The sequence below is a fragment of the Alternaria hordeiaustralica genome, assembly GCF_023758085.1.
Source record: "Alternaria hordeiaustralica strain BMP 2776 chromosome Unknown scaffold_8, whole genome shotgun sequence".
In the NCBI taxonomy this organism is placed as follows: Eukaryota; Fungi; Ascomycota; class Dothideomycetes; order Pleosporales; family Pleosporaceae; genus Alternaria; species Alternaria hordeiaustralica.
Genome location: NW_026056780.1, coordinates 889,301 through 910,168, shown reverse-complemented (window position 1 = coordinate 910,168; position 20,868 = coordinate 889,301). Strand labels below are relative to the sequence as shown.

At 53.7% G+C, this 20,868-nt stretch overlaps 7 protein-coding genes across 7 annotated transcripts; 3 read left to right on the top strand and 4 right to left on the bottom strand.

Annotated features, from left to right (window-relative positions):
- Nucleotides 1-397: 397 nt before the first annotated feature.
- Nucleotides 398-1,100, bottom strand: RPS19 (40S ribosomal protein S19; the record flags this gene model as incomplete). Its single annotated transcript, XM_049387756.1, has 5 exons — nt 398-649; nt 708-784; nt 840-888; nt 933-951; nt 1,012-1,100. 5 exons carry the CDS (start codon nt 1,098-1,100, stop codon nt 398-400), a joined length of 486 nt encoding a protein of 161 aa, XP_049244734.1.
- A 697-nt stretch (nt 1,101-1,797) lies between these two features.
- Nucleotides 1,798-2,937, bottom strand: J4E84_005157 (uncharacterized protein; the record flags this gene model as incomplete). The annotated part of the gene is made up of 1 exon (XM_049387755.1): nt 1,798-2,937. The coding sequence occupies one exon, from the start codon at nt 2,935-2,937 to the stop codon at nt 1,798-1,800; it is 1,140 nt and encodes a 379-aa protein (XP_049244733.1).
- A 1,300-nt stretch (nt 2,938-4,237) lies between these two features.
- On the top strand, nt 4,238-7,010 carry J4E84_005156 (uncharacterized protein; the record flags this gene model as incomplete). Its single annotated transcript, XM_049387754.1, has 2 exons — nt 4,238-5,995; nt 6,045-7,010. 2 exons carry the CDS (start codon nt 4,238-4,240, stop codon nt 7,008-7,010), a joined length of 2,724 nt encoding a protein of 907 aa, XP_049244732.1.
- A 2,656-nt stretch (nt 7,011-9,666) lies between these two features.
- J4E84_005155 (uncharacterized protein) lies at nt 9,667-10,780 on the top strand (the record flags this gene model as incomplete). The annotated part of the gene is made up of 2 exons (XM_049387753.1): nt 9,667-10,261; nt 10,314-10,780. 2 exons carry the CDS (start codon nt 9,667-9,669, stop codon nt 10,778-10,780), a joined length of 1,062 nt encoding a protein of 353 aa, XP_049244731.1.
- A 2,047-nt stretch (nt 10,781-12,827) lies between these two features.
- Nucleotides 12,828-13,637, bottom strand: J4E84_005154 (uncharacterized protein; the record flags this gene model as incomplete). Its single annotated transcript, XM_049387752.1, has 1 exon — nt 12,828-13,637. The coding sequence occupies one exon, from the start codon at nt 13,635-13,637 to the stop codon at nt 12,828-12,830; it is 810 nt and encodes a 269-aa protein (XP_049244730.1).
- Nucleotides 13,638-14,660: 1,023 nt separating this feature from the next.
- Nucleotides 14,661-17,130, top strand: J4E84_005153 (uncharacterized protein; the record flags this gene model as incomplete). Its single annotated transcript, XM_049387751.1, has 3 exons — nt 14,661-15,582; nt 15,630-16,283; nt 16,334-17,130. 3 exons carry the CDS (start codon nt 14,661-14,663, stop codon nt 17,128-17,130), a joined length of 2,373 nt encoding a protein of 790 aa, XP_049244729.1.
- A 369-nt stretch (nt 17,131-17,499) lies between these two features.
- J4E84_005152 (uncharacterized protein) lies at nt 17,500-17,949 on the bottom strand (the record flags this gene model as incomplete). The annotated part of the gene is made up of 3 exons (XM_049387750.1): nt 17,500-17,507; nt 17,643-17,805; nt 17,896-17,949. 3 exons carry the CDS (start codon nt 17,947-17,949, stop codon nt 17,500-17,502), a joined length of 225 nt encoding a protein of 74 aa, XP_049244728.1.
- Between the last annotated feature and the right edge of the window lie 2,919 nt (nt 17,950-20,868).

Genomic DNA, 20,868 nt, shown 5'->3' with positions numbered 1-20,868 from the left:
CCAGGAGTATGTGGAGGAGTCTGAGCATAGAGAGTACTGCATCTTGCAGATATTGGCAATTAATTGGCATTTGCACGACAAGTTAACAGACCATATGCAATGTATGTTCCTGGACATGACATGGTCAAGGGCGCATGAACTTCAACGAGAAAGCGAGATCATAGCAATGGCGGAATCACAGTACCAGGAGCGATTTGCACGAATGTCGAAGGTAAGGGTATCATGTTGCTTTTGAGGCCCAAGCCCAGTGTCATTGGAAGTCCTAGGCTAAAAGCAGGCCCGACTCAATCATGTCTTTCAACGCCATAAGCCGTAAACCGTGGTAGATCCGTAATGCCGCCCCGCAATCAAATGCTAGACAGCTCTTTTACACATAATCCGCGTAGAAGGTGATAATCTACTCGTCATCCTCCTCCTCCTCAGCCTCGAGAGTGGTCTGAGCGATACGGTCCAAGTCACGCTGGCCGGACTGTGTGATGCGGCGGCCACCCTTGTCCTCGTCCTGCTCGAGCACACCGATCTTCTCGAGAGCCTGCATGACCTTACGGTCGACGGAGCCGGAGGCGTCGACGTGGTGGGAGGGGCGCGAACCGCGGTTCTTGGTTGAGCCGTGGACCTTGCGGAGGCGGCCGACACCGACGGTCTTGCGCTGTGCAATTCATCAGCATTCCGTCCCTTCATGTGTTCGTTGTGGGCATTCTGCATACCATGTAGACGTGGCGGGCGACAGCGGCGGCGCGGACGTAGAACCAGTCAATGTCCTGGGGAGGAAGCTCGTTGGAGTCTGCGCATGTCAGTCTGAGGGTTCCTCGTATGGGTGGAGAGATTTGATTGCTTACGGCTTGTCTTGACAGTGTCAACCCAGCCTGTAGATAAGTGGTCAGCGAACTGAGGTTATCCCCCATTTACGGGATTCAGGCTTCATCCTTCACCCGCTGGATAGAGACGAACCTGGACTGATATGACGTTAGCATTTGACATCGTGTGGTTTTGCGCAAGGCCAAAACTTACATGGGAAGCTTTCCCTGGCGCTTCAAGAAGGCGGCATAGGCGGCCACGAACTTGTGGGACTCGATGTCCTTGACGGAAACTCCGGGCATGATTGCGGTATTGGTTTGGGATTGGGAGGTGGAGAGAGGCGGTTCCGTGGGCTTGTCGTTGAATGCTGCGGCGTTCGAAGATTATCGCGAGAGCCAAATTCAGCGACCCACGGTGGCTCGCTTAGGAACAATGGTCGGGCCGGCGCTAGTGGGGCGCTAGGCGGGGTTCGCGAACCATCACTCTTTGAGACTGCGAACATTGACACGCGACCATCGTCATTGCTTAGGCGCGCATTCGCAATTATTTCTTGAATGTGGTATGAAGCTATCGGTATCGTCAATCTTGATAGCCTCACCTGGTTTGCACTGCCTACATGCCTCATGGACCGTCCAGAACTACACAGTCGATACTACGAAACGGTTCCATCCGATGCTGGAGACGACTAATCAATGCTTCCAACAGAGGTGCTTTCGCACGTTTGTCGTTGTTTGATATGTTAATTGGTACTGTGACTTCCCATTTTTGCACATCAAGCTACATACGAAGCATCAGAACTCTGCCGGACGCCAGCCCACAGACATGGATCATACCTAGGTATCTTAGACGGAAGGAAATGTACTTGCATGCTTGAGTATACTTATATCACTGCCGATGCTGAAATTATTGTACGACATCAAGAGCACGTGGCAATGCGTTAGAATATTTAGAACTTCATATGTATGCCATTGCTACTAATTTTACTTCACTTGTTCTCCTCTACCACTTGCTAATGTCAACAACAGTAACAGTAACCGAGTTGTTGCTGGCAGGAGGCAGCTCTCCGCCACCCATAATCAACAACTTAGACTGGTCCTTGAGGACGCGGAGATGCCTAGTGTATGAGGTTGCTTCAGGAGTAGCAACCTTGACCCAAGGGCCCTCTCCAAGACCCTTGTTGATGAACACCTCCGAGTTGCTGTGTGCGCTGGCAATGATGGTTCCGTTCTTGCCGCCAGCAGAGCTCCAGACAACGTATGGAGAACCAGTGGGGATGGTGCCGTCGGTGGACTTGAGGCTGATACCGGTGGCCTCGCCGAACTTCTCGGGGTCGGACACGATCTTGTAGTAGACGGGGAACTGGTATGAGGTGGTGATGGCGGGTCCGCCACCGTACTCGTAGGTCATGATGTACTTTCCGTTGGGGAGCTTGGCGACTGTGGGCATACCAGGACGGTCGGTGTAGGTGGGGTAGGTGACGTCGTCAATGACTGCGCCCCAGGTCTTGAGGTCGGTGGTGGTCTGGTGAACCATCTTCTGGCCGTAGGTGGCGTTCTCGCGCTGGTCGGAGTAGTAGCAGATGAGAGTCTTCTTGTTCATCATCAGGAAGGGCTCCCAGACGGGAGTAAGGCCGTTGTTGGGACGAGCCTCGCCACCTTTGGCGATCGAGGAGACGAACTCCCAGGTCTTGCCGCTGTCCTTGGAGGCGTATAGAACGATGTCGGTGGTTGAGAGATCGGTGGGGATAGAGGATCCAGAGATGAGGACGGTGCCGGCCTTGTAGCCGCCAATTGCCTCAGGAAGAACGTAGAGGAATGGCTGGTAGCGCAGACCGAGGCCGTTCTTTGTGTCTTGCACGCGCGAGAACTCCTTCCACGACTTTCCGCCATCGGTTGACTTGAAGATGGGGAAGTAGACCTTTGGTGGCTCGGGCGAGTAGTTCTCCCAGGTTGCGAGGAGTGAACCGTCAGAGAGCTGGGCACTACGCGCATAAAGGACACCGGGGTCGGTCCAGTTGGCGTCCCTGGGTGGTGAGAAGATCACATTGCGAGAGAAGGTAGGCTGTGCCGCCTTCTTCGGGTGCGCAGAAACGGTCGTAGCGACGCTGATCAGCGACAGGAAGAGGGTAGAGAGACGCATCTTGAAGGCTTGAGAGATGTGCAAGATGAAGCCAAAACAGCAGCCGGCATCAACAAAGTATATAAACAAATGCCAATGCCACTCTACCGGCCAGTCAACCGGGATCTACCATACTACCATGTGATCGATATTTCGTTCCCGGTCGGTGGTGCGAGGTAGTTCTCGGAGTCTGCCCGTTTAACGTCATGTCGCCCTGCCACACATGGCAAGCATCCTTGCTCTCCGCAAAAAACACGTCGTTCAATGGCGGGAATCTGGAGACCGCTGTCCGGAGTAATTGTGGGGAACAAGGATCTTCGTGTCTTGCGGGGAAAGCGGTAGTTTATACACCGAGCAAGCCTTAGCCAACTTAGCTAATACCTAGTCATCGAATGTGCCGAGGCGCGGAGGAAGAACTCTGAACAGATTGGTCCGGAAGAATGATGAGAGCATGTGACGAGAGTCTCTCCGGAGCATCATGGCCAAGATCTTGGAGATCGGAGGTATGCCGCAGTTGTGTTGTGGTGGTGTATGTATATGTCGGAGGGGGGCTGGAAGTGGGAGATGGGTGTGGCATGACGCACGGCATTGGCAGCGGGAAGGCGCGTCCACGGGTGCCATGGAACGCGACAGCTCGCTACCTCGAGCCACGAAGTCTATCTCAACATCATCGATGCGGACTGCGCATTTCATTCAGCGATGATGCGATGCGCATCTCGTCTGGTACACGATCGAATGGGTTTGTTGAGTTCCGGCGGCGTGTCAGAGCGTGACGCGTAGGAGGTTTGCACAGAAAGACGACATCGGCGACGCGTCTGGTGGCAAGAAGCAGGTACTACAATGCATCGAGGCTGCGCAATCGTACATCCACGCTTCAGCGGGTAAGGCAGAGTTAAGAAGACAGATAGAGATGAGGCAACCCACGCATGTGATGCTGGCTGCCTTCGGCTGATGAAGTTCGCCAATCAGCGGGCCGGCACGACAGCCTCGTTGATCGCTCTGCAGCAGTGGTGGCAGTGCAGGAACGACCGCAGCAGTCCTCTCCGGTTCGTCGAATCTACAGCTGACTGCAGCCTGGACCGGTCAAAACCAGCAAGATGTCGCCCCTCTCTGCGTCCCTCAGGCGACTGTTCCTGCATCGCGGCGTGAACATTATGCGAACATGGTAAGTCTGTATGGCTCTCAGATTTCAGGCAGGGCAACCCTTTGTCATCGCAAGGCTGAAGTGGACATTCGACGGTCTTGGTGGCTGACTCTTGCATCGCGATAGGCTTCTTCAATCGCTTCTCCTGTGCCTTTGCGCTTCAATCAACAACATCTGATGAGCAATGATCCAAAGACGTCTGATGCGGGGCGCGAAACGCCTCTTCCACAATACGAAAAGACGCAATCGGTGCCGTTCACTCTCAATCTCCAGGAAGATGCACGCAATCCTGGCCAATTCCAGCTCGTCTTCAACCTGGGCCCGAAACAGCAATCGTCGATCGGTGTGCCTCTGAGTTGTGCACCTAATGTTGCCGCGTCTGCGACCCTACGAGATGGCTTGAAGTCTAGTGTCGAGAGCTCAGTTCCTCAAAAGACGAGTCCGCCAAGCACTCCTCTTCACGACAGGCAAGGCTGGGCCGATCTGGACAATGTGCCTCCTGACTTTCTCAAAAAGGTAGTGCCGGATTGGAATGTTTCCTTCTCGCGGAGCGACTCAACGGCTTCCACCCAATCCAAACGACTTACCGACATCAAGGCCAGGATCAAGAAGAAGGGAAAGGGCTACGTGGTGCGCTTGTTGAAAGGCTCAACTGATTCGAATGAGATTGCCGAAGTTGATTTGGGTCAACCGGTTGGCTCAGAACGGGAATTTGCGACTCCAGAGCTTGACTCGGCGACTTTGCCTGCGGAGCTGTATTCTCCCCCTTCAGCTGTTGCATCAAATACCGACAGTCTTTTGGGTCGCGACGATATCTTCGAGATCGGAAGTTCCAATACCTCAGGCATTGAACGGACACCGCCCTCTACGATTCCAACAAGGAGTCATCTGCCGCGCAATAGTCTAGCCCGGTCTTCGATTGCAGAGGATGGCTTCAGTGATGCTGAGACTCTGATACCAGACATCCGCTCGATATACGACCGTATGGATGAAGACCAGACTGATGCAGAACCGTCGTCTCAGACCCCATCAATGTTTCCTACCCGGTCAGCCTCAGTGTCCAGTATCGTGAAGACGCCAACCCGCGGCTTGTCACTTGTTGGACCTGTGAGAAAGCGTGTCGAGAAGCGGACGCGTCCCCGAGTGAAAAGCCGTGCAGCGACCTTAGATCTCAAGCGATCGGACGCTCACAAATCCGTCAAGCGTCGCGTAGGACCGACAGCCTTTGCATCCGATAGTCAAGTGGTAGACGATTTGGTGAACTCGACTAATCTACGCCAACGCATCCGTCCGGTGTCTCGACAGTCAAGTGGTGTTGATCTAGCGGATGATGAGTATGCCACCTGGTCGCAACCAGTGCGACATACGAGTGCGCCCAAGCCGCGGCATCTCCGCCACGTATCAGCGGACGACCTACATATTCCATCTCGACCCAAACATGGTTTACGGCTGAACACCGACGTACCTCAGACCAAGTCAGCTCATGTGTCGCCAGCGACGCGCCGCAAGAGATCACCTAGGATACGGAAGCACGCATCATCATCTTCTTCGTCAATAGATACTGAGGACGCCAATGCACTGCTATCACCCCAGTCGGCAGGAGTGGGTCGTGCAGATGAGCTCCGTGAAGCGTTAAGAAGAGCTTTAGATCAAACTGAGTCAGGGAATGAGGATCTTGATGATAGATTCGAAAAGCCTGTAGTGCCCACCATTGTTGAGCCATCGATTGACGATCATGTTGGCGAGATACCGCTACCTCCGGAAGCAGAAATACGGATGGCATCTTCTGAGGGTCGAAACACAACATTGAGGTACTGGGGACTTGCATTGAGTGCCTTGTCGGACAAAGCCTATGAAGGTTTTCGATTGCTTCGTGATACATTCGGTACTGAACCGCCCGTGCCGCAGGGGCATGTGCGGGTGCGATGGAATTGCGTTAGTGATTCAGCATACCCTTTCTCTGGACCATGCTGACAAGATGTAGTCCTGTGGTGAGCCATTGTACGACGACTTCATCGAACAGCGACCCAATGCTGCCCGCCTTCTTGAAGCTTATCTCAATCGCCCAAGAGCTCATACACCACATAGTCCTACCAGCCAAAGCAGCACATCGTCATCGATGGCCTCCATCTTTGACTCGTCGAGCAGAGCGTCCACATTGACCACGCCGTCGTCGACATACGGTGGGCCTAACTCCTGGACTAGAGGCAGCGACCCTTCCAAGTATAGCCCGTCGCGTACCGCCGCCAGCAACCCCTTCAGTGTCCGTATGCCATCCTTCGTCCAGGAATCCTGGCTTTTGACTTGCGCGAATGAGGGTCGACTGACACCAAAGATCGTCCATCTCGATGTCAACGAAGGGCGCGTAAGAAGCGACAAAGACCTTGCGCTCGCGCTGCGAGAGCATTACGACCAGCTCAACCGCCGTTGGTTCAACTGGGCTCGTCTTCGCGGGCTGACGACCATCGAGTTTGTTCAATTCGAAGTCCATCGCAATCGCTTCGCTGATATCCGTGCGACACCGTCTATGCCTCCCAAGTCCGCTGCCTCATCAGCTTCGACCAGCGAACCAGAGAAGTCTGCAGCGCCGTCTCAGCATCCGTACACCTTCGAGCCCAACGACCTTCTGCCGCCCGTTGGTAGCACGTATCTCCTCCATTTGTTCAAGCACCCGCAGGACTATGAGGGCGAGCTCATCACGTATCTTCGCAGTCCGAAGCGGAGGCAGCGGTTGGAGTTCGGTATGGGCTGGGGCGTTCATCTTGTGGAGGGGTTCCTTGCGCAGCGCGTGTGGGCAGTGACCATGGGCGTTTGCGGTTTGGGTAGTGCGGTATTCGCAATTCTGTGGACGGTTAGGAAGGGCGATGTACAAGGTGCATTTGGCGTTGCGCAATGGGTGTTGGGTATTGCTGTTTTGCTGGTTGGCGGTCTGCAGGCGTGGTTGGAGTAGCCGCTTACGTATACTTTTCAATCAACGCGTGCCATACCACAACAAGCTTTAAAGGATACAAAAAGACCATGACCAGCGCAACAACAAGGTACAAAGAACCGTAGGGTCTACATAGACGTCGTGAGATATAGATACTCAACCTCTATCGCCGTCGTATTCCTCAAAAGAGAAAGTTGCCCAGACCTTGAGCAAAAAGCAAGCCGATGTAGACATGATCTGGGACGTCTACACAAGCAAAAAAATGATAGCTTCTCAAGGGATCGAACCTTGATCTACACAAGTAGGGCGCGTCACGATGGCATTCCAAGCAGGTCCGAAGTTACCTTCAATACACATACTATACAAATGACCTTGACGGAGAACCTGTCGGTCTGTGTCGTCATACCATTAGACCAAGAAGCCTGGTGTGTTTTGATGAAGAGAGAGCTGGCTCCATAATACATATAGAATTATTCGAAGTTGTGTGGAAAACTGAAGACAACGTCGGCAAAGAAAAGCACTGTCCTTCACCCCAAACATACTGTCGACGAAAATCATAACTGGAGCGGCACACCCACGCAAACGCCGTTGGCCTTCACCTTATCTTACGTACGTAATTGAATCTAGCAAAAAAAGATGATATACTTGGTCTCTGCTTGAGTCGAACAAGCGTCTCTCACAAACACTGCAAAGCACAGCTATCACCAGTCAAGTGACCGGGACACTGATGGTGCCAGCGTCAACTGACACTCTGTACTCACAGGAACTGTTGGTGAACGTGTTACCACTCCACTAAGAGACCCGGGTTGAGTTGTTTCGATGGAATATAGAGGGTTTATGCGGTATATGTAGGATAAGTGAGGGCGGCGGGGAGGGCACATTGTATTCTGACTTGAGAGACAGCAGTACGATGAGATAGCGTGGAGGTACACGAGGACTTTTGCGGTGACGGGTAGATTGTAATGACAGTGCCTGGAGGTGCATGCCATGCTGAGATACTGAGATGCTGGCTGCCCAGTGCGGTGTTTTGGTGTTGCCAGACGGACATTGCGACTACGTCACACCCTCACCTTGGAAACAACGACGAAACGACATACCCGGGAGGTCTTTGAAGGACGCTACATTGACAGATAGTTGCGAACAACCTAGCCTCACGTATACAGGGAGATCTGAAGAGGAGTATTGGCAATATGTGCGGTGGAGATGGGGTCTACGCCCCAGAAAAAGAAACGCAGTATAACTGCTTGGAAAGGGCCAGGTAGACTCCGGCTGCAGCACACTATGAGACTGATCGAAAGGTACGCACTGGAATAGATGAGAGACGGCACTCCGTCATACCAACCTGCTGTGGATGTTCATCACGAGCTACGTTTGAGACATAGAGAAGAAGAAACAGCCTCAGGCCCACACCATATACATGGACAGCCTAAAAGGCAGAACGGTTAAAGACAGAGGTAGAAAGATGTTAAAGTCGACGGCGCCGCGCCTGACATGCAGTTGCACCGCCAGCCGTCCAAGAAGCGCCGCCCCCGAATACCCGACTTGATTAATATCGACGACGATGTCGTCAAACACGCCTGCCTCGATCTAGGCGCATCTCCGCTCACTACCATTGGGGGCAATATTGGCCGTTTCACGTCTGAAACCAGGCTGCACACGCGAAGTTCGGTGGTGGGCCCCAAGGATCGGTTGCGCTGTCAGGGGTGCATAACGGTTGCGCGCGCGAAGTTGACGAGTCGACAACATCGGTGTGGATATTGTGCAGGATCGAAGGAAGCTTGGTGTTGCATGCGACAAATTTGGGCGGTCGGAGTGTCTTGGAGATGGGATGACATGATGAGGTCGCGGCAGCTGGGTTCGGCAGCCGGACCGTCTTACTGACGTACCTTTCAAGCCCGCCATCGATCGAGGGCATGAACATCAACCCTACCGTTCATCAACACCACATCTACCAACCCAGCACGATCGGATCTAGACATCTGACAGGCGCCACAAAATGCGGCGTTCCTCGGCACCTCGTTTGACAGAAACAACTAAGCTCTTGGCGGCGTCTACTATGCAAGGGCGGATCCAGGAACACGCGGGATGCACGTTTCGCGCGGCCCCGCTGCACGTTATCGCTCGAACCCGAAACCACAACAACGCCGACCGGAACGATTCATGACGACGAATACGCTGCGTACGATGCATACCGAAGACCGAGAACTGGATTGTGGCAGGGCGCAGTGATTCTGGAACTGGTCCGGAGCCGTGGGATGGCTCTTGGCTGCAGGCAAGAAACGGCCTGCGCATCCTGACAATGTCGCTTGTCTCTCCGCAACAGGAAACATGGCGATTCAAACAACGCGGGATGCATATTCCTGCGCGCCCGGCATGAACCCACCATTCTGGGCTCTCATTTTGCGAGTCGCCCAGGATGTGGGTCGATGCATGCCGAGCATTTGTAGGAGCAGAGACTGAACTGAATAAATAGGCCACCTGGTACCTCACTCTAAGTACCATCGCTACAGCTTCAATCTTCGGTTCTATACCAGTCCCTTCTTTTCAACTCACATTCGTTCATCAAGTCCTTCACTGTGTGAAGCCGGCAGACACTCTTTCAACCACTTTCGAACTTTCGTCTCTATCGAACCTACCAACTCCATTCTTTCGAAGAACTCCATCTACATCAGTCAACATGTACAACACCGTTACCTCCCTCAGCGCCATCGCGGCTCTCGCTGCCACCGCCACTGCCCACGGCATTGTCAACGGCGTCACCATCGACGGTGTCTTCCAGCAGGGCTTCAGCCTCGACTACTACTACGCCAAGCAGAACGGCGGCCAGGTCCCAGAGCACATTGGCTGGTACGCCGAGAACCTCGACAACGGCTTCGTCGAGCCCAACTCCTTCGGCGATGCCGACATCATCTGCCACAAGGCCGCCAGCCCCGAGGGCAGCTCCGACAGCATGGCCAAGGTCGCCGCCGGTGGCACCGTTGAGTTCCACTGGAGCACCTGGCCCGAGAGCCACGTCGGTCCCGTCATCACCTACGTCGCTCCCTACACTGGCGACGTTACCGCCGTCAAGAAGGAGGAGCTCAAGTGGACCAAGATCGACGGTGTTGGCTACGAGAACGGCGAGTGGGCTGCCGTCAAGATGATTGGCCAGAACAACACCTGGCCCGTCACTGTCCCCGAGAGCCTTGCCGCTGGCAAGTACGTCTTCCGCCACGAGATCATTGCCCTCCACGGCGGTGGTGACGTCAACGGCGCCCAGAACTACCCTCAATGTAAGAATACCCCACTAATCACATGAAGACCAATCACTAATTGAATCTCCAGGCTTGAACATTGAGGTTACTGGCTCCGGAACCGAGACCCCAGAGGGCGTTATCGGCACTGAGCTCTACACTCCCACCGACCCCGGTATCCTCTTCAGCCCCTACGGCGCCAACATCGACTACACCGTCCCCGGCCCTCCCCTCTTCGGCTCCGGCGGCTCTGGCAGCGCTCCCAGCAACGGCACCACTCCCACCAAGCCCAGCACTCCTTCCGCTGCTCCCAGCGCCAGCAGCAGCCCCTCTGCACCCGCCGCCAGCCCTTCCGCCCCGGCTGCTTCCGCCAGCCCTGTCGCTACCCCCGAGGCCGAGCCTTCCACTGCTCCTTCCGCTACTCCCTCGGCTGCTCCTTCCACCGGCGGTGACGCCCTCCCCGAGAGCTTCACCATCGACACCTTCATCACCTGGTTGGAGGGCAAGGCCAGCGGCTCTGCCTCCAAGGCTCGCCGCCACGCTCGCTCTTTCTTGTAAGCGTTGAGCAAACACGCTGGGGATGATATGATTTGATGGATACCCTTCTTCTGAGAGAGATTACCTTTTGATGGTTCGTTCGTTGGATACGACGACTGTTTCGCTTCTTTTGTGTATATACACCCGTTTCTTGTAGCATAGCGCTTTGGTTATTTAACCGATGTTTACACTTCTATTGATCTACTTGAGAACTTATGATGTCGATTGCCCTTGTTCTTGCCCACTCGATTCAAGACACCGCCATCTCCGCATGAACCTCCTTTGATCCCTCCAAGCGCATGAGACACTGGCTGCCAAGAAGGTCTACAGCGTCTAAGTGCATGTACCCAGCAGTTCCTGTGTACTCGCATTCCTCCACGTATCCGCGAATCTTGCCAACTTCAACGGCAACCTCTTTGAGTGCTCTGAACTGTGGGTGTATCTTCTAAGCTTCGCGCTCGAGCTCAAAGTCTTTGCAAGAGAGTCTCGTGTGTCTGCCTCGCGCGGGTCTAGGATCGGTTGGCAGCGTGCCAACGGAACGAGTTCGGCTCTCTGCGTAGGTGCAGAGACGATCGCGACGGCGGTTGGAGGAGGATATGCTCGTAGCACAGCACCTCGATAGTAAGAATCAGCATGCAGAAGCCAAAAGCAAGTCAATGGATGTGGTGTGCCCGGTAGTGACCTGTATGGTCGAGACGTCTTGCACTGCGGCAAAGTCGACGTCTCGCTTCTTATTGATCAGTGAGTGGCCACGCGTAAGGACCACGATAGCTCTTTGGTTGTTGTCGCGGCGGTTATCGTGCTCGTTCTCCAGAGGTAAATCACAGTTGTCCTGCCGTCCTTCATCTGACTGCGCTGGTCACGTAGGACTTCCCGTTTGAAGAGGCTGAGCCTGAAGAACTGCAAGCGAGAAGAACACGCCGATACCAGCCCGTCCATCAAGACCGTTCGTACAGTGTTGTTAGCGGCAAGCGCTGGTTTTGCTCGGTTTTCTTGTAGGACTCCGCACCTGGCTTTTCTCTATACGATACATATTCTGACACAATCTAAAGGCGCCAGAGCTGACTGGCAAATGATATCTGGGTCGCACGGTGCGTATCATGGGGTTCAATGAAAGCGTGGTGAGTGCTGGGAGTCGCAACATAGGCGCAAAAAGAGCAGCATATCGACTGTGAGAGCGCACTGCTTGAGCGTATTGACATGCTGATACAGCAAAACAAAGAGAGACTCATAGGGAGCATGATATGGAGAATAGCACAGTCTTATCGATAAGGAGCGCGAGTAGCGAGGACATATATCATGAGCATAGCGTCACACCAAAGGTAGAATCAGGTCAAATCAAGTCAAGTTAAGTCATACATAAGCGAATCCAAAGCACACTGAAGTCACAACAACAACAAATTCGAAAATCGCAAGTCACAAAAGCCTTCCTCAAGGCAGTGCATAAAGCACTGCACTCAATGAGAGCCCACACTCTACCCCATCGCTGCGAAATGCGAAGAGGATTCGGTCTTAGCTCTTGCGAGCTAAGGTGAGGATCGCCGTATGCGAGGCGGAGGAAGCCTTACCGAGTCTGTACAGAAGCCGAGTTAGCAGATTCTTGGGGAAGTGCAGAAAAGAAGAAAGCAAAAGCAGAAAGCAGAAAGCAAAGCAGAAAGCAAGAAAGCAACTATCTAAAGAGGCCCGGCGGGAGAAGGTGAGTTGGTGGTTTGGGCAGGGGGATCGGCTGTTTATATAGTGCGAGGGAGAGCCGCCAAGAGCCTGAAAGCACGGAGCTTCTTAGTCATGCTGTTGGGGGTCGTGCCCGGGTGCTGTCGGGGGAACACCGGGAGATTAAAGTCGTGGTGAGGGTGACTTTTGCAAAGGGAAGGAGCGGGGGAGTGATGTGGTTGGCTGGGAGCGGACGGGGAAGGTACGTGTTGACGGGTCAGTGCGGCAGCAGTTTTGATATGACGTACGAGCAGAGATATGGCAGGCTACAGATTGCATTAATGGTGATATTGATTGGAAAGACGGCATGTTAAACTATGATATACTCGCGATGTGATTCTGGCCTACATGTTATGCCCTAGAACTGACGGTTCTTACGCTCCGCAGCACCTCCTTCAGGCGGTGCCAGGCGCTCCAAGTGCCTCCAAGCCAGCAGCTCCACCCACTTCTTGATGATCAGCTCCCAGTTCTCCTTGAGCTCATTGAAGGGCTTGTAGTTATCCAGTGCAGCTGCCAGCACTTCAGCCTCATGTTCCAAATCAATACCGTGCCGAGTGAGCTCGTTCCCGTAGTTCAACTGCGCGTACTCGTGAAGTAATCTATCAAGAAGGGAATGGAGGTCTTCTTCAAGCTCTAACGGGGTAGTCATTAGCTTAAACGTGCCTTTAATCTGAGCGAGGAGCCCGCAGACGAAGGGGTTGCAGGCGAAGCTGGCTAAGAGCGTGTTTGCGACACCCGCAGTGTAGTGTCCAGCGACGCCGCCGAGGGCTACGGGGTTCAGGAGCTGATCCTCGAACATAGTGTAGACGTGTTGTAAAATGACCTCAGCCTCCTCGCCTACGAACGCGATCAGGTTATTCATGACCTCCGGCTGCTCGCGGATCTTGTCGATGCGCTCCCGGTCGTAAAACTCGTTGTCAAGATGGAGGTTCTGCGCGAGGGGTGTAGGCTGCTCGAAGCCGACAATACGGCGGCATGACGGGTGTGGGCATCGTACGAATTGGTCGTTGACGGCGTGGAAGGTCTTGGTGAGGCAGTCGCGGCAGTGGAAGTCGTCGCTCTCGTGGCAAGACAGGGCGTAAAGTGGGACGGTAGTCGACTTGCAGGATGCGCAGTTGTCGCCTGTGATACCCATGAGCTGGGGGGCTTCGATGGACGGAGTGGCCATTGTGTTGCGGGCTCGTGTTGCGGGTTCGACGTGTTGGGCTCGGGGTGTTGCGTTCGCGTCAAGATTGCAATGCTGGGTAAGTTCGGACTGGAGTGGATTCTGAACCATCACAGGGAAGAAACAGGCTTTAGTATATAAATCTACTTACATTGCTTCGAATCAGTATAGACCTCTGCGTTGACAACGTGACAATGGATGTGATGGCCATTATGCAATCTTCACGACGTCTTTGTTGACTGAGGCTGGATGCCAGCTTACGATGAGAGAGCGTTAGGGCAATGTTGCCTGGAGAACATTGTGCGGAAAATGACAAGAAGAAATAACGTCGTCGCTGCGCTCAGAGGCTCAAATAGAGCTGCTGGCTGTTCTGGTCGTTTGATATCAGAGACGGCAACATGAGATCCGCAGGTGCGAAAGCCGAGCAAATCAAGAATCGGAAGAAGTTGATAGACATGAATCATTGACGAAAAAGACAAAGCGTTGTGTGGAGAGATGGAGTTGAGAACATGAGCCAGATGACATTACAGAAGTTGCGCGAGGCTACAGAGATTCATTCGTAGACCGTAGAAGCCACTCGCCATAATTACCATAGTTTGCGGAATTATTAGAGATATAGAACTTCAGGTGCAATGCATGGAGTACGATGGCCGGCTGACGCTGTGCGCGACGTGCGGGGGGCGATCACGTGGTTGATGGACAGTCTGTCGCATAGAATGAAACTCCAAACCATTTGACTGCGTGATTAGAGATGCCTGCTGAAACGCGCGCTCCTTTCGAAGAGATGTGCGATGCGGATGAAGGTCTGATGTTGGCAACAAATTCCGCGGCCCTCAGACCCCTGACATGGCAGCAGCGCTAAGATAGGACGAGATAAGTGCGTGACGCCATCGACCTCGGTGTCCGGCATAGCTCCGCGCAGCTGTCTCTTATCTCAACTTCCATCTTGCATGCCTCTGGCCAGGTGTGAAAGAATCCTCTTGTTTGTATATGAAGCTCCCGGCGAGCAATGAGAAGCCAGCGATAATGGCCGACGAAAGCACCCCGCTGATTCAGCGCGTCGATATCCGACCCCATCGCGACCGATACCCACACCATCGCCTTCGATTTGTATGCACGACGTTGCTGAGTGCGACGATAATCGCCGGAGGACTTGCTGCCGTCTTCCTTTTCGCTTTTGCGCCACCCACTCAAGACGAAGTAGCCCCTGCATCACGATTCTCGGCATCTTCCTTATCGACCTCGCAAATACCCGACGGATGGGCGCGCAAGACGGCCCTGGACTCCGAAGGCCTCAAGGCGGCGCTCTTGGAAACGCCCAGTGCTGAAAAGGCAGAAGAATGGAGCCGGTACTACACCAGCGGACCGCATCTCGCCGGAAAGAACCTTAGCCAGGCTCTATGGACCAGAGAAAGATGGCAGGAATGGGGAGTCGAAAGCACCATTGTCGACTACGACGTGTACATCAACTACCCCAAGGGCCATCGATTGGCACTCATGGAGAAGATTGGCGACAAGGAAGACGCGGCCGACAGCACGACAAAGCAAGAGTGGAAGGTCAAATACGAAGCGCGATTGGAAGAAGACGTCTTGGACGAGGACAAGTCAAGCCAGCTCGCAGACCGCGTGCCAACCTTCCACGGATACAGCGCCTCTGGCAACGTGACGGCGCCCTACGTATTCGTCAACTACGGAACGTACAGAGACTTTGAGGAGCTACAGGCGGCCAACGTCAGTTTGGAAGGCAAGATCGCATTGGCCAAGTACGGAGGCGTCTTCCGCGGTCTCAAGGTCAAGCGCGCGCAAGAGCTGGGCATGGTTGGTGTTGCCATGTACACCGACCCTGGCGATGATGGAGAGGTCACCGAAAAGAACGGCGTTGCGACATATCCCGACGGACCGGCCAGAGAACCCAGCAGCGTCCAGCGAGGAAGCGTTCAGTTTCTGAGTAAGTTGCTACCCATCATTCTGTCGTGCCATGCTAACAATCTACAGGCTTCGCGCCAGGTGACCCTACCACTCCAGGCTATCCCTCGAAGCCTGGCTGCCCTCGCCAGCCCGTCGACCACGCAATGCCACACATCCCATCTCTTCCTATCTCTTACCTCGACGCGCTTCCCCTCCTCAAAGCCCTCAATGGCCACGGTCCGAAAGCCTCATCCTTCAACGAGCACTGGCACGGCGGCGGTTTGGACTACAAGGGCGTGGAATACAACATTGGGCCTTCGCCAGACGACCTCGTGCTCAACCTGGTCAACGAGCAGGAGTACGTTACGACGCCCTTGTGGAATGTCATTGGAATCATCAACGGCACCATTCCCGATGAAGTTGTTGTCCTCGGCAACCACCGCGATGCTTGGATTGCTGGCGGCGCAGGAGATCCAAACAGCGGCAGCGCAGCGCTCAACGAGGTCATCAGAAGCTTTGGGGCTGCCATGGAAGCTGGCTGGAAGCCAATGAGGACAATCGTCTTCGCGAGCTGGGACGGAGAGGAGTACGGCTTGGTCGGCAGCACCGAGTGGGTCGAGGAGTACCTGCCCTGGCTCTCTGGTTCCACAGTCGCATATCTGAATGTCGACGTTGCCACAGCAGGCCCGAACTTCAAGCTCTCAGCAGCGCCCTTGATGAGTAATGTGGTCGAGGAAGTCGGTAAGCTTGCTGTCATACCCTGTCACCCAGCCTCAGCTAACATCTATCAGCTCGTATGGTCATGTCTCCGAACCAGACCGTCGCTGGCCAATCTGTCTACGATGTTTGGGACAAGCGCATTGAGACGATGGGCTCTGGCAGCGACTTCACCGCCTTCCAAGATTTCGCCGGCATTCCATGTATCGACATGGGCTTCGGCTTTGACGCCAAGTCAGCAGTCTACCACTATCACAGCAACTACGATTCCTTCGACTGGATGAAGAAGTATGGCGACCCGACCTTCGAATACCATGCCACTATCGCCAAGATGTGGGCGCTCGTAGCAGCCAAGCTCGTCGAGACACCCATCCTCCAGCTGAATGCCACAGACTACGCGGTCGGCCTCCAGACCTACGTCGACGTCGTCAAACGAAAGGCCTTCGACGCTGGTCCCCCAAACAAAGATTCCAGCGAAGTCTTCCAACCTCTCGATGAAGCCGTCTCCCACTTCCTCTTCGCGTCTATCCTCCACGACGCCACCGCCGCTGACCTCGCAGCGCAATACGAAAACATCGGCGACATTCCCTGGTGGCAGCCCTGGAAGAAGGTGCAACTATACCTCGCTATCCGCGGCATCAACACAAAGTACAAGTACCTGGAGAGGAAGTTCCTGTTCCCCGATGGCCTTGACGGCCGAAGCTGGTTCAAGCACGTCGTCTTCGCACCTGGGAAATGGACGGGCTATTCTGGTGCGACCTTCCCTGGTATCATTGAGGCGATTGAGGAGGAGAGTGAAGAGGGGGTTGAGAGGTGGGTGGGCATCGTCAGTAGGGCTATTGGTAGTGCTGCGGACTGGTTGGAGGAGTAGGAGTTGGAGTAGACATTCGCTTTATACCCGCTGTAAGTAGGAATACAAGGATGCCAGGACCCTACATGCCGCTCGTTATGCTGTGATACGAAGTTTATAACTCGGCGTGAGGCATACATGTGGCTTGGAAATGGGCAGCTGATAGGTGCGTAGGTAGTCTTTAGGTATACACATCACTGGCACAGAGGAGATCAAGACGGCATAATATGGCGAGGAGGAAACGATCTATTTAATGTATTCAAATCGTATGGCCTAGGGCCCAAAGTTTCCGCCCGAGGTCATCTTGTCCCCGAAGGGCAGCCAGCCGGCGAGGGCGCGGCAGGCGAGGGCGCGGGGCCGAGGGGCGCGAGGAGGGGGACCAGGGGAGCTCTATGCCTCTGTTTACATGTTAGCAGTGTTCAAAATAGGTATAGTGTGAGTGGTGTTGATGAAGGAGAGTAGATATGAAGACACTCTGCTGATACAGCTCCAAATGCCCAGCTACCAAAACAAGTGAAAGGAATATAACTTACGTTGAAAGTTGGCCTCGCGCTCGAGGATCACCTCGTAGGCGGGGAGGAAGACGGCCAGCGCGCGCCGGCAGAGGCGGATGGTGCGCCGAAGCGCCAGGTCTTCGTCGACACTCCACGTGCCGCACTGCACGTGCCGGCGGCGGGCGGCATGGGCGAACCTGAGCTACAATTCCTGTTAGTACTGTATCCTCCTGGGTATGAAATTGTATCGTAGAATAGAGCTGTGGATGCATTGTAGTAGGCAGAAACTTACTTCGCGGCGGGCGAGGTGGATGCCCTCGGCGAGCTCGGAGGACGAGACGGGCATGTTGGTGGTGATGATTTGGTATGGTTTCTACGTATATCTATGTTAGCTACATGTACTCTCATACTGTGATTTGAAGCTGAAATAGAAGGCTCAGAAGGATACATACGGATGTGGGTGTGTGTTTGGGTTAAGGAGCAAAAGTCAGTCAGAGACGCGGATTTGTACCTACCTACCTTGCTCCCCCTCCTCACCCTCACACATACGCTTTGGGAAGAGGAGAGGGGGAGCACTTTTCACCGTGAGAAGCGGGAAATTGCACGTCGCGCGGCGAGGAAACAGTGATGGCGCACGTTTTCTCTTCCTTTGAATTTTCGTCCTTGGTGCGTTCAGTGCCATTTCAGCAGGCTCACCTTCACTTTTGCGGCACGTGAGAATTGAGGGAGTTCGAAAGACTTGCAATCTTGATATCTACGCAAAAAGAACCAGAAGATCCTGTAGTCTGAGACGCATACTGCGAGTTTCATGCTGCGACCAAATCCCTCCCACACACCCTCTACCGAGTACACCCCAATTGAACCCCCTCACAAGCTTCAACTCCAGCTCCACGTCGTCCTCGCGCTCCATCATACCCCCAACAAACCCCCAGTAGAACCGAAATGTAAGCTGCTACTATTGATGCCAAGACCATGATGAGGCTCAAGACACCCCTTGTAGCGCTCACCTCAACTGCCCATCTATGCTCGGAGAGCACGAGGATAAATGAGGTATCTTGATCTTGCGACACAGCCTGCCATCGTTCTTATGGAAGAAGTAGAATGAACCAAAATTGTGCCGCTGAGAAGTTGGACTACAATGAGGAGCCAGGGGATCTGTTCAATGTGAGTAAGAGTGACTGGAATGAAGAAATCAAACGGAAAGGTGACTTACCTGGCAGGTTAGCTATGACAAAGTTAATATTTAGCCACTAGTTTAAACCTGACCGAGTAGGTTGAGCTCAATCAAGTCTTACTACAAAGGGCAGATGTCACTGTCAAGAACGCCATGTGACTTGCCGTAGCAAGTACGTAAAGAACATGGCGGAGACTGTCCAGTGACACCAGAATTTCTTCGGCGTGTGGGTGTGCAGCAACGCCATGGGAAAGGCAGAAGCTACGTGCCCGTGCCGTGATGATGTGAAAGTGCCAGCTTGTGAGGCTGTACTGCTACGTATGCCGAAATGCGGGTTGGCTGATGCGCGCCTTGGTCCTTCTCTTTCTGCCTTGTGTGCGCGAGCCGGCATGGCTGAGGTTGCGTTCGAGGTGGACGGTGCGGAGGGATCGCGCGCGTTGCTGGGGGGAGGTGCCGTCGTCGTAGGCATGGAGAGACTGCTTGACATACATCTGATCAGTATGGTTCGAGGAAATGTTCGTTTGGAGTGGAGGAACAAGAGAGGCATCAGAGTGGTGACGTAGTTTCTTCAATGAAGAGTTCAGACTATCAGATACCATTGTGGCGTCACCTCTATCTCATCATCTGCCGATTGTGAAGAGGACAGGATGTAGACGTACCGTAGTCGGATCAATCGCGACGTTCAATGCCATCAGCATTTGGCGGTGGCGTTCGTTCTCTAGTTGATCTCGCAGATGTCAGTGAAGTTCAACAACGGCCAGAAGCAGAAAGAGGGGAACATGTCTCGTCAGAAACGTGAACCAACGATTAGCACCCTCATGTTGAGAAGCGACCTTGGAACGATTCGGGAGTTGGGCGGTTGATCATCTTGCGAGAAAGTAGGGAGTGGACGCGCGCTTACGTACCTGATCTGATCGGTCAAGAAGCAGAAGTTGCTGAAGTTGTCAGCTGAGCGGACAGTGTAAACTCACTGCGGTCCTGTGTAATGGTTAGCGGATGCTCATCGTGTAAAGGAAGAGCACGTGTGGAAAGGATTGGGGAACGTCAGCTGGGATGAGTACAATGTTGTCATCAACGGACTCAGACAATATCGGTGGTATCATCATGGTATCGCTAGAGGATAAGGAGAGGTTGACTTACCGTTGTGGTTTCGTGTGCCATCGGAATCAGCAGCAAAGAGACGATGCAGCCGCTGTCTTGGTACTTCTGAGTATAAAAAAAGATCAGCGAAATCCAGGAAACAGACATGAAGGATGGTAAGAAGGGGTGTTGGCAGATCAAATTATCAGCATGGTCGAGTGTGTCTTCGTACTAGCAGCTAAGGAGCTCAAGGGTTTTACGCCGAATTCCGTTGCAACGTTCCTCAAGGGAGGTGGTTCGAGAAGCTAAACCACAACCCGGTTTGTTTTCATGGTAGCAGTGGGTAAGGGTAGTGAGCTGGAACTTACCGGCATGAGGCGTAATATTCGTGCGGACACTGCTCTTGTCGACCCGGTACTCGGGTGAAGGACGTAGGGTCGGCTGAGCTGGACCACTCCATCTCGTGTGGACGGGGAAATGGCGGACGCCATGTCTAGATACCACGAAAGATTAGCGGATATCAAGGAGTAGGAACGAAACATGTGGAGAGAGAAGCCGGCGTATCAAAGAAGATTAGTGCTGTCTCTCTGGACAGCTGCTAGAGAGCTCAAGGCTGTTAGGCCGAATTCCTTCGCAGCGTTCCTCGACGGATCAAAGAGAAGCGTTTTCTTTGAAACTAATCGGGTTGATATCATTGCAGGGGAGGGTGAGGGCAGTGGAGAGATAGAACTTACTGATGTGCAAACTGAAACCTGTAGTAACAGCTCGTGCCGCTGCGAGTTATCGAAGGAGAACAAGTGCTTGGGTAGCGCGACTTCGCTGCTGCCTGTGAGGTGACAGTAAACTATCCAGTCGAACAGGATGAATGCGAGGGTAGTCTCTCTCCTGGGGCGAGGTACTGAAAGCGGACAACTGCGCAGAGATGACACAAATCAGTTAGCGAATGCTCAACGATCTTAGGTGGAGTGAAATGGGACGAGCGATGTAATGGTTCAGACTGATCTGGAATCT